The sequence below is a fragment of the Syngnathus leptorhynchus genome, chromosome 4 (assembly GCF_054491065.1).
Source record: "Syngnathus leptorhynchus isolate UIUO chromosome 4, UIUO_Slep, whole genome shotgun sequence".
In the NCBI taxonomy this organism is placed as follows: Eukaryota; Metazoa; Chordata; class Actinopteri; order Syngnathiformes; family Syngnathidae; genus Syngnathus; species Syngnathus leptorhynchus.
The window spans coordinates 11,053,793-11,066,789 of NC_141198.1; the positions used below are offsets into that span (position 1 = coordinate 11,053,793).

General features: G+C 41.1%; 2 protein-coding genes across 2 annotated transcripts; both read right to left on the reverse strand.

Moving 5' to 3' along the window:
* Positions 1-833: 833 nt before the first annotated feature.
* LOC147058067 (uncharacterized) lies at positions 834-2,437 on the reverse strand. Its single transcript, XM_085909610.1, has 3 exons — positions 2,356-2,437; positions 2,022-2,162; positions 834-1,608 (listed from the first exon to the last, which is right to left on the reverse strand). Exons 1-3 carry the CDS (start codon positions 2,402-2,404, stop codon positions 1,388-1,390), a joined length of 411 nt encoding a protein of 136 aa, XP_085765736.1. The 5' UTR covers positions 2,405-2,437; the 3' UTR covers positions 834-1,387.
* A 666-nt stretch (positions 2,438-3,103) lies between these two features.
* Positions 3,104-11,652, reverse strand: LOC147058068 (transforming acidic coiled-coil-containing protein 1-like). The gene is made up of 13 exons (XM_085909607.1): positions 10,932-11,652; positions 9,731-9,822; positions 8,244-8,619; positions 6,278-6,332; positions 6,122-6,200; positions 5,565-5,617; positions 4,967-5,101; positions 4,815-4,891; positions 4,705-4,748; positions 4,458-4,618; positions 4,070-4,176; positions 3,870-3,990; positions 3,104-3,803 (listed from the first exon to the last, which is right to left on the reverse strand). Exons 1-13 carry the CDS (start codon positions 11,012-11,014, stop codon positions 3,735-3,737), a joined length of 1,452 nt encoding a protein of 483 aa, XP_085765733.1. The 5' UTR covers positions 11,015-11,652; the 3' UTR covers positions 3,104-3,734.
* Positions 11,653-12,997: the final 1,345 nt, after the last annotated feature.

A 12,997-nucleotide genomic window follows, 5' to 3' on the forward strand; every position in this document is an offset into this window, starting at 1 on the left:
AAGAAAGAAATAAAGGATGAAAAATATGTTTGTTGTAAATAATTCATTTTGGCCCAATTGCACTGGTCAACTAATTTTCTCTACGATTTTTAACAGCAGAGGCAAGCAAACTTTTCTACATGATTTTTGTGCAGATTCTAAATTGGCCCTGATTTTATTGTCTAGCACAGAACTTTGAAATAATAAATCAGCAAATTATTATTATTATTTATTTATTTATTTATTTATTTATTTATTTAGTGATATTTATGAATTAAGGGTAAAGTTCTAAATTATAATGCATGGAAAAAATCTGTATTGCGTAAACTTTCATAGGTCAAACTTAAATACAAAAAATAAAGACACTTTGAAAGATAAATAGATAAACAAATAAACAAAATTTTTGAAACTTGCGTCAAAAATACACTGAATTTGCGTTTGGTATACTTTGAAATGTGTGTTTTAGGTTTCATCTGTATGGGATGATGAAAGATTGAGTCATGAGGTTAAAATGCTCTTCAAAACACTCTCGAATTACACCTTTGATCGTTTGTACACATCTGATGCGGGCTACGTGCCGGGGTTGGACTAAGGCTCATCTTCAGCAAAGAGGAAGTGACAGCACATCATATGACCAGATTGGAGCCATAGATCCACCTCACTGAGTTCATATCCTGTCACTTCAAGTTGATGTTGCATCCTTTCCACAGAACCTTGAATTGCCTCTCCTGCATGTCTTTGACTGTCCTCATGCCTTTCTGCATCAGGAGTTGAACTGTAAATGTCACAATATGCATAATGTAGTCAAATGTGTAGAAAAGTATGGTTGTCACTATATTGTTTATTTACACAAGCGGACACAAAACAAAAACAATTAAAGCACTAAACACAGTATGACAGCAATATCACGAAGGAAAAAAAAAAACATCCACTTATTCATTATCAACTCAAGACTGTAGCTGGTTTGGAATTGGGTTTATGAGATGTTTTTCTTGGGTACTATTAATGCGAAGTCTGATACATTCTCCAAACTGACAATCTTCAGCGTGGCGGGACCACCCTAAACTGGTCGACAGCAAAAGGCAGGGGTAGTAGCCGATGACAAAAATCCAACATAATCTTATTGTGTGCTCAAAATTAAAATCCAAAGAGCCCAACAATTGTGAGTGGAAACAACCTTGTGGTGGTAACAATGAACCAACTAGGCTTGAAAGGCTGTCATTAAAAATAACCACTTTTTTTTTATTCAAATGCCTAACCAGAGGAATGCAGCAGCTCATCCTAACATTCAAGAGGTTGTAAAAATCTCAGTGGGGCACTGTAGAAACAGCTGGGGGTTGAACTGATGGATCGTGTAATAAAAGAGAATTACTGTAGGCGAATACAATAAACAGTGGCGTCAGAGTGTTTACACGTAGCTAACGGCTAGACGCAGGAGCACGGCACTGAGCAGCAGGACCGGGCTGCAAGATGGAGTTGCCGCGCCGCTGTGGTGCTGGTCTCCTTGACTGTGGCTCCTGTGTGGGCCGTTACAGTTGTCGCCATAACAACACTCCATCTTGGCTCCAGAGTTGCTGCCTTGAGCTTTGTCACAAAAAGCCTTGTAGGTGCACGACTTGAGCACCGTGTCTGTAAGAAGAAAAGTCGCACAAAGTTCCTTGTTCAAGATTCTCTAAAGGAGGACGCTGTCATCAGATGCATCATACTCACCACAGATGCCAATTATTACATTTCCTGTGTTTATGTGTGTTGATTACTACTAGTCACTTACCTGATCAAATTTAAGATCTAATTGGTTAAAAAAAAAAAGGTCCAATTGCTAAAATAGTGTAAGTAACATAGGCCAGCACGCTTATTCTGAAGTTCCTGGGCTGACTAGACTGACATGGCAACACATGTAAACTGAAATCTGACAGGGCACCTCAAAAAAGAAACAACATACATCATCCATATACAGCCAAGAAAAATACATTGGTTAACTACGACATTCCTAACTCAGCCCGACTTTTCAGGTGTATGCGTGACTTGCGTATTGTACTGACGGGGTCCGGTGATGGTGGCGCAGGCATCAGCATACTGCGGGCAGGAGGCGGAGCCTTGTTTGTCACAGTCATCCTCGCTGGATGCTGCACATGTGTGGCATTTGAGGGCAGCGCCTTTGCAGACAGAACAGGGGAGAACACCTGATTTCAAACTTAGCATGCAGTCTCACTGACACATGATCACAAACTGATTTAAACCCTATCGAGCATTTGTGGGGCATTCCCCCAAAACGGTATGTTGTTCAAGAAAAAGATATTATCCAAAAGACTTGAGCTATGACAAATGGAAATTGATTTGACCTCTTAGCAATTGGCGTATGTGATCAAAACTTACTGTGGCTGGCCAGAGAGAGCACCAGCAGCAGGACAAAAGGAGCCTTCATGGCAGCAGGCGATGGGTCCAGAGAGCGAATGGATGAGACAAAGCAGCGAGAGCGACGGGGGGGGGGGATGTCCAAGTTGGACGCTTCGGACATTGGCGAGGAAGCATTACAGCCTAATCTCTCTAATCTCAATTTATGCTGCACAGCCAAAAGACTGCACTAATTGACTTAGCAGAACAAGCTTCAACACAGTTTTGCTTTTTGTAGACCGGGTGATGGTTTTCAAAGGTGAACGTTCCCACGAACTCAAGATTTAAACGGGCTGTCTCAATGGAGGTCCTGACCAATAGAATGCAACGTCACTGGTTGGGAGGGCAACGCTTTACTGACAACACGACTGCGCCAACTGTATTAGTATATTTAGGAATGCCTTAATAAATAGCTTGACATTACAAAAAAGTGATATCTGTTATTTATTTAAGCAAAAGTGCATCAGTACATTGAAAGGCTGCAAGATCTCCACACAAGATTTGACATAATGGAGCAATGGAATGAAATCAATGTGGTATATTTCCTTCTGTGGGTTTGCGTTATTTGGGTAAAGTTCTGGTTGGTCTTTTTATTTAAATTAATCTCATTTCATGTTGTAAGTGCTTTTTGTAGATTCACATTGCGTTCACATTTCTTTTTAAAAGTGTGAAGAGCGTGGCATGAACTCAAACACATGGTTCACAGATGGGAAATATGATTAGAATGGGATTGTTTAAAAAAAAAAAAAAAAGCAGCAGCTGGTACTTGGCATTCCCCACCCACAGTTGTTAGAGGAATTTAATATTTGCTGTTTCAGTCCTAATGTCTGGCTGGGTGCTATTCTGATTTTTAACATAAACATTACTTGAAAGAAAAAAAACAATGTCAGTGTTTATATAATCTGTATGGGAAGTCATTGATTGTCTGTGTTTTGATTTTTTATGATTAAAAGCTGTGCAATCTTTATGCTGTAGTGAAGTTGTAGAATTCTTATAAGCAAAAGGGGAACCATTCGGGTTCTTTAGTCCAGCCAAACAACTCAATCTCTCTTGTTGCGCAACCATGGCGATCATCTGATGCCACACTATCCCATTATTTGAAGAATAAATCAGTTGAAGTTTTTCTGAGCATACGAGTCAAAAGTGACTTCGGCCTACCTTAAATTTGATGTCGCCATGCAGGGAAAGAGTTGGATGACATTTACGCCGTTAAGCGGCTGGGAATTTCAGTCCAGCCACAAGCACATCATTGTTATTATTGTTGGCTGGCAGGATTTCCAAAAGCACGAGGGGTCCACAAATTGCAATCGATACAGACATGCGAAAAGTCATCGGTGGCTTCAGCTCAGTGATGGCTCGTCTCAGTCACCGGTGCCCATTTTGGCAATGAGCTCGTCACAGATCTTTGTGAGTTCCTCGATCTCTTCATTCTGTACGGGACAGAATGACAATGTGCTCATTTAACAAAGAGAAAGACGGCGTTCAGGCCAGCATACCTTCTGCTGCAGGGTTTGTTCCAGTGACTCGTTCTTCATTTGCTCCTTTCTCAAGCTGGCGTTCAGCGCCAAGCTCTCGGAGGCCGCCTTTGTGCGCACCTGAGCGATCTCCTCATTGGCCCTGAGCGGGGCCGGACCGCGAAAAAGAATAGCCGTCATTTTTTCAGCAGTGACCTCTCAGAGTTGTTAATGGTACTTACTTGTCGAGCTTCTCCTCTGCGTGGACTTTGAGTGTCTGGTATCGCTGCTCCTCCTGCTTGACTCTGGCCAGATATTCCTGAGCACATTTCTTCAGCGCCTCTTCATTCTGCAGAGGAAGCGTCCATGACACATTTGACTTTTTTTGAAATGTTCTTCCCATCTCACGCCATTCTTCATCTGCTGTGCATGACCCGAGACCTCACAACCAATCACGACTCAGTTTCCGAAAACTGGCGAGCACAAATGACTCATTGCTATAGTCGAGAAACCAAATTCCTGAGACACAAATTTGTGGCATTGTTAAATGCTTTTCTTCTGCAGGACAAACCTCCTGAATGTTTTGAGTTACAAAAATGGACAGATATGTGGAGAAACAAGAGCATTTACTTTCTTAAAGCCGTCGAGGGTGCTCTTCAGGTTCTCGTAGCGCCGAAAAATGTCAGACAAAGAGCGTTCCACTGAGTTTAGGTCTGTCAGCGCCGCATCTTTCTCCATGGTTACAGCATGCAGAGCCTTCTGGGAGCTCAGGCTGTTCCTCTGCTCATCCTCTGAGGGACGACGGAATCATTGAGATCAGTCAGTCTAGTAGCAGCTCATAAGAATGACTGTCAAGACCTAGTTTGGACCTACTCACCAATCATCTGAGCAATTGTCTTTTCATACTCGGCAACAATCTTTCTGTAAAAGCACAAAACACACTCATCGTCTGTCTGTCTGTCTGTCTGTCTGTGTGATCATCTTCACCTCATCTCATTGACTTCCTGTCTGCTGTCGTCATACTTCCTCTTCCAGTCGTTCACTTCAGTCTCTTTAGTGATGATCTAAGAAAAGAGACATTAGGTGTGATCAGAAATGGAATGTGATCAATTACTGTTTGTAATGTTAAAGGTTGGTACCTCCTCTCTGATTAGCGTTAGAACAGCTTCTTTCTCCTCCTCATTGATGCAGATGGAGTCCAGGACCTCACTTCCCGTTTTCGGCATGCCAATTCCTCCTGATTTCTTCTTCCACTTACTCGAGTCTTCTTTGTGCTAAGGGAGGAAGGGGGGCGGGGGGACAGTTGCTTAAAACAAGAATATCCTGTATCATGAACCGAGAGAGAAGACAGATCTCAAATGCCATTATTCAGGTAAATCAGAGAAAAAGCAACAAAAAGGGACTTGAAGAAACTGATTTTTACTATCAACAAAACGGCTGTTTTTTTTCAAACCTTGCTCACCTCTCGGCCTTTATCCCCCCCGCCCCCTCTATGCAGTCTCTGCCCTTCCTTGGGATTAAAAAAGGCCCAATCTAATCTCCCAGATGATAATCATAATCCAAGGAACTCAGCGGCCACCATGAGACACATGTCATTGTGCTGCAGATTTAAGGTATAAGTGGAAGTGTGGCCATCTTTGTGGAGTGTATTGCAGCAAGACTCTTGCATCTAAGATCATGTGATTTACTAATCAATTCTGCAATAATTAAATTAAATACATTAGGTGCAGTTCTCACCAGTGTGCAGCTGTCTGGCTCTTCTGGTATGCAAGACTCATGGCAGATTTGGTCTGAAAGACATCATTTCATATGAGAACTAGAGAATAAGTATAACAAATTGTGAACAGTATTGGCATGATTTACTGGGAATAGGTTTAAACGATATTCAGGTTTCTTGAAAAGTGCCGGTTTTGTTATTAGTCCAAACAAAAAGTTCATTTCCATGTTAACTTCTGAGAAAGCATGTTTACATGGAAAGACACGTCTTGTTTGTCTTCTCATGCAGATAAGACTACACTGTACAGTCACATGTTGGTGCAGCACAACATGGTAGCCCCCGTTAATCATTCACATTGGCTGTATGTGTAACAGGAAAGACTAATGACCTTCTCCCTGGATTTGGTCCAGAGATTGCTTTGAAGCGTGTTGACTAAACTACAGGAGCTATCTGGTCCTGGGACAATAGTGACATTCTATAGAAGTGGTAACTGAGTTATGTGTCGATACAAAAGTATTGGGACAACTGCTGTATTGGGACAATCTGCTGTTAACTGATAATGAATTGATTTCCTCACCGCTTTGGTCCTTGTCTGTTTTGACACATGTGCTACTGGCCAACTTCTCCTCATCGGTGGCATGGTCGCCTGGATCAGCCTTAAAGGTAAACAGTTAGTAATACTAAATCAATACAGAGTCCTCGCGATGATGCGACGAAACACATCCATCCTCACCTGGCCACTCGGGTTCTTTTGTGTCGGCTGCTCTGACTTCACTTTACATGAGTTACTGAACATGAACAACAAGAAAAGTAGAGTGAACATAAACAAAAAGGATGACCAAGCAATTTCTCAGATGTTATGTGCTCAGCTGGAAATTCTCAATTGCGAGGATTAATAGTGTCAAATGAAAAAAATATCTCCTGAATAGTATATGGAATGACAAGCCTGTCACAAAAGGAACAAGCAAGTATAGTAAATAGTGAAACAAAAATAAAATGTGAAATTAAAGTGAATACTCTCTTCAACTCTTCAAAACACGATAAGACATTCTTCTATCATATTTTTCATAACTACCTATCCACTCCTTTAACCTGTAGAGTGTCTCCCTCTTGTGGTGTGGCTGTGTAGTGTAAATGTCATGTCAAACTTGAACTGACTTTTAAATCTTTTTTCTGCATTACATACATGCACGTACATCACGAAGAATTATTAGTGATACTGTTTATGGGGAGAAAAGTTTTTGTTTAGCAGACGCACTACACAGTCAAACCACAAGAGGGAGACAATCTACATATTTAAAGGAAAACACCAAAGTGTCAAGATCACTGAAACGCCACCAAAGACTTAGTCAATAATTACAAAATGTACATACCAAACAAAAAAAATATATAAAACTTTGTAAAAGCATAAATCATCTTATGTGTAAATAGTCTAGGCAGGAAGGGATTTGGTTTGATTTCTACTTGGAGCATCTAAAACTGCACCACACAAGATAAGCAATTGCTACTTCAGACTAGAAACAGGACATTACATTAAGTACACCTACACAAGCCAAATTTCTGTCAGTAGTTACTATGACAGCATAGAAGTTCACTTGCCTGACTTGCATGTCAGCAGCATGCACTCAGTTGCCTCAGTAATGTTGTATGACGTGGATGGTTGCCCCCTTTCTTCAATGCATGTGTGTTGTGATTGACTGGTAAACCATCCAGGGTGGAGTTTGCCTTTTACCCAAGAGTTGGGAGAGACTCCAGGGGTCTCAGTACAAAAACTGGCTAATCTTTCCAAATACGCACATGGCCACTTGCAGAGCTTTATGAATGCGTACGCACACAGGAATTTGTGCAAATTTTTTTTATTTTTTGTGTGCATTTCAATCAATATGCGATTGGCGGCACATGTTGTGAGCTTCAAGCCCCTCCCACTTCACGCCCTTTACTACGTATGCAAATGAGCATAAACACTCTTCACTCTGGATGATCAAAACTTCACAAAATGTAAGCGAAATATGCATGTAAACCAAGTAACAAAAAAAAAATTAACACGCTATCCTTTGGAGTTCACAATAAACCAAACAACATCCACTCGTCCAATTACAAACCCCTGCGTGTGTTAATTGCTCGTGAGTAGCTCTCAAGTGAACATTTCTCTAAAAAAATGACCGTTTTCACATCACTAATTCTGTTATAATAATGGGACATTTCAATGTTCTCTACTAATTGAAATACATAATAAGGTCTCTGGATAGAAGTGATACAGGAAGTATGGTTTTCTTCTCTCATTGCACGTGCAAAAAGTATTAATAAAAACATAATAGAATGAATGTTATGTAAGTTTTATGTAGTGAGGCCCCTGCTTCACATAAACTTCAACAGAACAAGCAATAAGAAGTTCGATGGATGGCTATAGTTCAAGTCTAGTTCTTAGTTTGAGTGTGCATGTGTACCTAATGAAGTGTCCAATCATCTGCTGGAACTAACAAACATTCAGAGCTACACAAAAAAAGCAATTAGTACACACTTTGATGGGCTCAGGTTCAGTGCGCACAATAACGTGCATTGACTGTTGTTCCTTTCAGCCATCAGAGACAAAGCTGTGTTTGTGCAGCTTGAAAAATGTGAGTCACAGAGTCCAGCTGGAGGAGTCTACAGTAACTGGAAGTGGGTACAATGTGAGCGTTTCTATTTTTCTTACTCACGTGATCATGTCGACAGCACTTCCCTCCTGGTAGCAGGCCGGTTTTGCACTATGGGAGTTCACATTGCCATTGAGCAAGTCATGATGGGTGGAGAGGTTATGGCCTGGGTTCAAGTTTGAGTCTGGGCTCAGGTTGGAGATGACAGGCGCCTCATCGTCCACCTCTGAGGGATCCGGCGTGTTCAGCGGGGAGCGGACTGGTAGAGACGGAGGTCGTTGTGCTGGCGATGCGGCGTTTGACTGGTATGAAGTCTTCGGTGTCAAAGTTAGATTGAGGTTCTGGTTCAGACCAAAGCTGTTGTTGTTGGGGGATGAGCCAGTCAGGTTGTTTAGAGCGTCAACCTCATCCTGGCTAAAATTCTTGTCGACCAATTGCTCTATAACAAAGAGAGAGAAAAGTGTACACGGCATTGTAGTGAGAGATGTTTACAATATTTAGGAAACGTGGCATATTGCTACATCGAAACAATAGCGCTTTTTGAGCATTGTTATTTTTTTATCATTTTCAGGGGAATACGATTTGTTGTGCAAAAGTTCCTAAGGTTATGGTCACTGATTAGAAAACCGCAAACTTCTCCACCGACTATCATGTTTTGATTTGTCATCCAGGCATTTCACCCTTAAGTGGTGACCCTTCCTTCTTTCTCCTGTTAGAACACTTAAAATGGCTGCAACAGAGCTTTCACATCCTGTTAACAGCAAGCTAACGACCACAGCAGAACCATCTCCGTTGAGTCATATTTCTCATGTGCGGAACACAGAATGTGAGTAAAAATACTCCCCCCACCCACACAGAGAAGTGTATGGTACAGTATACACTATATTGAAGAATAAAACAACCTGTCGTGAAAGAATAACAGCATATCACAGCAGACGGTGGCAGTAATGTGCGACTTGATATGCAGCCCAGAATCGGGGCTCTCTCGGGCACTCACGCCCTTTTGAGAGGGAACAGCTGAAGAGGAGCCCCACCCAGTCACACAGAGTTCACGGCACCAAGAGGCCTAGCAACAATGTCAACATTGGCCTTGAATGCCCTTTCTAAGCGAAGGAGGAGATGAGAAAATGAGGCACGGACAGAATCAGAACATCCATATCGACTCAGTCAGAACCAAAATTTGATGGCATCATTTACGTGAATTTTCTATGTACCGTATGTCTGCCACACAGACACAAACTGAATAGATGTATGTTGATTTTTTTTCTAAACGTATTCAATATTATGAAAATATATTTGTAATTTTGTACACTTAATATCTCCTAAGAAAAAAAAAATCTTTATTGATGCATAATACTCTCTAGAGTTGAAGTAAACATGCAGAAACTTCAAATGGAGTCATAGGGAAAAAAGTGATGTCATCTTTTACATAATCAAATGTTTATTCATTAGCTGCTCTGTAAGTAGCGATCAGACGGAGTTGCATAATCTCAAAACATTGAGGGGAATAGCAACTTTAAAAACAAATTTGCAGCAGCTAAAATAATTACCTGTGAGTGTGGAGTTGTCCAGTTGACTCAGCAGTTTCACCACACCTGGAGACTCTGCCTCTGGGGTCTCGTAGGTTCCTTCCGAGTCTGAACTATAGAGAGAAAAAAATGGTGCTTTTATTTGCTGTGCCGTGTTGGTCGTGATAATAAAATGAACAAATGGCTTATTCATCACAGAACTGTGCAAAAGCCCATAGATGATAGTTTTAGCAAAGCCATTATCACAATATTTCTTAGTCTATTTATTAGAATGTAACTAGAAAACACAAAAACTAAAAAAATAAAAAAATCATTAGTCTTTTCTACTTTTGTTACATCATGAATTTCACACACAAAAATAAACTCATTTTCATTTTTTCTGCAAAGTCTTTTAACAGTGTTAGGTCTTGACTTTCAGGGTCTTCTCGGAATACCAAGAAACAATAAAAGGGGGCATCAACTAAACAAGATGATTTCATTTCAAGGGAAGTGAGGGGGAGGTGAGGAAGTAAAGCAGAGCGTCCGAGCAGACCACCTGCATCCTTTGCTCCACATTCACGCACACACTAAACACTTGCAGTCTTTTGGCTGAATTAATTTCCTCAAGAGTGGTGGGAGTGGGAAAGAAAGTGCAAGTGTGCCCATGCATGAAAGTAGTACATCAAAACACCCGCACTCTAATGAAAAACAGAACTCAGACTAGAGCTGTCAGAGCCAAAACCCAACTGCGCCCCTTCTGATACAAGCTTGCACCATCCACATCTAACCCACCAGCCTCACATCACACACATTCTCCCTCTCACACACACACACATTCACATTGGAGCCCATCCCAGAGATGGCCCCAATGATTGCAATGTTAAATGGTTACCTAGAAACTGGAAGTGGATGGAAAAAAAAAAACCTCAAGGATTGGAAACTGTGGTTCCCCCTCAACCATCCCCCAACTTTCTGCAACCAAAGTGATTGGCTCTCGTTTTCCTCACATAATAACAGAGGTACTAGTAGTCACATAAAGCTGAAGAGGATAAAAAAAGAAAAAATCTCCAAAGTCATGCAAGGAATCTACTTTTAGACCACTTGTACATTTGGACCTTGTGTGTCCACCTGTCAGGGTGACTCATTACCACATAAAAAAGAAATGTTTGTAGTCCACCTGTAGCTCATCTGCCTCAATATGTATTTTTTTTTCTCATCCTAACTGCAAGTGTGAGCCTCTTACTTGTCATCGTTGTCATCTCCTGAGACCCCCGTCACTGCTGACCATGTCCATTTGGCCCACTGAACAGGAGACAACCAGGACATCTCTGCACAAGATTGTGAGTAAACAAAAAAGAAAAAAAACAAAACACTGCTGCTGTTACTTCCTCTGGGGTTCCTCTTCCTCCTCGATTATTTTGTCTTCCTCTTTCAAACAAGAAGGCTTCTAAAAATAAACTGCCGTTGACGCTTTCTCCACAACGTACCACTTCCTTTGAGTTCTGTCCATCGTCTGCAAAAAAAAAAGGTGTCTTTCCTCGTCGCAGCTGCCGTTTCAGTCGTCTGCTTTTGCTCTCCGATGCAGATTAGTGGAGCATCAGTGGTCACTCCTCCCCTCCCTGCCTTCCCTCCTCTCACTGGGAGGAACGATCAGCTGGTCAAACAGACGCAGCTTGCTCTGCTGCGCCCTCATGGTTGCATGACTTCCTCAGGAGTCAGCCTCTCCCTTCCTTGTGGAGCCTCCTCCCCTCCTTGTGAAGGACGAGAGGCAAAGCTTACTGTTTTATGAGGCCACGAGACGACCGACTCAAGTTACTCCGAAACAGACGACCAAACAGGATGCAAAAGACGTAAAATCTAAATTTATGAGACAAACACTTTAGTGCGCCTATGTGGCTGCTTCCATCTTTTATACGATAGCATACCACTGCGCTCACAAGCTACCATGAAACAAGTTCTATTTTTTATTTATCTGGCCTCAAGGAAATGAGGCAGTGTGTGGGAGTGTTCAAGGAAAAAAAAAAATCACTGAGGCCTTTCATTGCATGAAAACAGTAAGTGTAATGTAGCTGGAAAAGCTTTAAAAGTAAAAAGTTGGACTTTTTTAACAAGCAGATCAAAAGTGAAATCATAAACATAAGAGCAATGATGATATGGTGATGTCATGACATCCAGGAAGATTTCTCTGATGTCATTCCCATAGTAGGTGCTCACAATCTAAAGGGTGATTCCCGATTTCATTATTTCAGTTTAGATACTTTTTTTTGTGATACTTTAGTTGTGCAGAAATATTTTTCAATGTAAAATATATGCATTGGTGCAATAAAATTCGGGAAACAATCTGAGGACACACAATGGAGCGCTTAAATCAAAAGCTCATGAGTTCTTCCAATTTAGATTTGGGACAAAATTTGAGCGTCACAAAAATGCCACCCACTGGCTTACATTGTTCAATCTCTGGTCGTCATGGTAGCGAAACCCACGCTATCCTCAGACCACCGGTAAAATACTGCATATGCCATGCCATTGCTCATTTGTATATGTTCACATCGTTTTCAACAATTCAAAAATAAAACAAGTAAAAAATATTTGCTTGATAATTATTTGCATGGATCACCCTGCTCTAACTTTCCCTAGTGGGGTCTATCCAAACTGCTAATGAAGTCCTTTTTTTTTTTTCCTTCACTGATGTGTGAACACAGCCACAGAGGATCCATTGTTCACATAGAGGGCAGACAGCAAACATGTCAAATAAGCAAACTTACATTTAAAAATATCAGTGCACAACACTGACAAAAAAAATCACTCCTGCCTGCTTAATCATATTGATCATGGCTGGTGTGGATTTTACGTTATTGCATCACACTCACCCACAAACACTTGCACACATGCACCCCCCCCCCCCCCCCCCCCCAAAAGTAAGCCATCTGAAACCAACTCTTGGGAAAAAAAAAAACCCACCAAAAAAGGGAAAGGCTAAAATAATTAACAATATAAACAGGAACAACCATTACATTACGTTTAACATCATAAATATGAGACAAAATATTCAAAAAGATGATGATGAGGTAGGTAGGTAAATGAAATTTGGTGAAAACAGAAAAGGGCCTTGCTCTGTTGGTGATGGATGTGCAAAAAAATGGGATTGCATGAATTAGTATTACTTCACCTCTGAAAGTGGGGCAAATACTAAAATTCACAACAGACTTTCTTTTTTGATAGTGTGCCAGTAACAACATCGGAGAAGACAAATCTGTCATGAAGAGAGGGCAAAGATGACAAAATTCCATCAATGTCAGATGGATGTGC

Coding starts and splice junctions, on each gene's coding strand:
- LOC147058067 (XM_085909610.1), bottom strand. CDS start 2,404: ATGAAGGCTCCTTTTGTCCTGCTGCTGGTGCTCTCTCTGGCCAGCCAC. Junction 2,163..2,355: donor GCTCTCTCTGGCCAGCCACA/GTAAGTTTTGAT, acceptor GTTTGAAATCAG/GTGTTCTCCCCTGTTCTGTC. Junction 1,609..2,021: donor CGCCACCATCACCGGACCCC/GTCAGTACAATA, acceptor TTCTTCTTACAG/ACACGGTGCTCAAGTCGTGC.
- LOC147058068 (XM_085909607.1), bottom strand. CDS start 11,014: ATGTCCTGGTTGTCTCCTGTTCAGTGGGCCAAATGGACATGGTCAGCA. Junction 6,201..6,277: donor AAAAGAACCCGAGTGGCCAG/GTGAGGATGGAT, acceptor TTTACCTTTAAG/GCTGATCCAGGCGACCATGC. Junction 3,991..4,069: donor GCAGAGGAGAAGCTCGACAA/GTAAGTACCATT, acceptor GGCCCCGCTCAG/GGCCAATGAGGAGATCGCTC.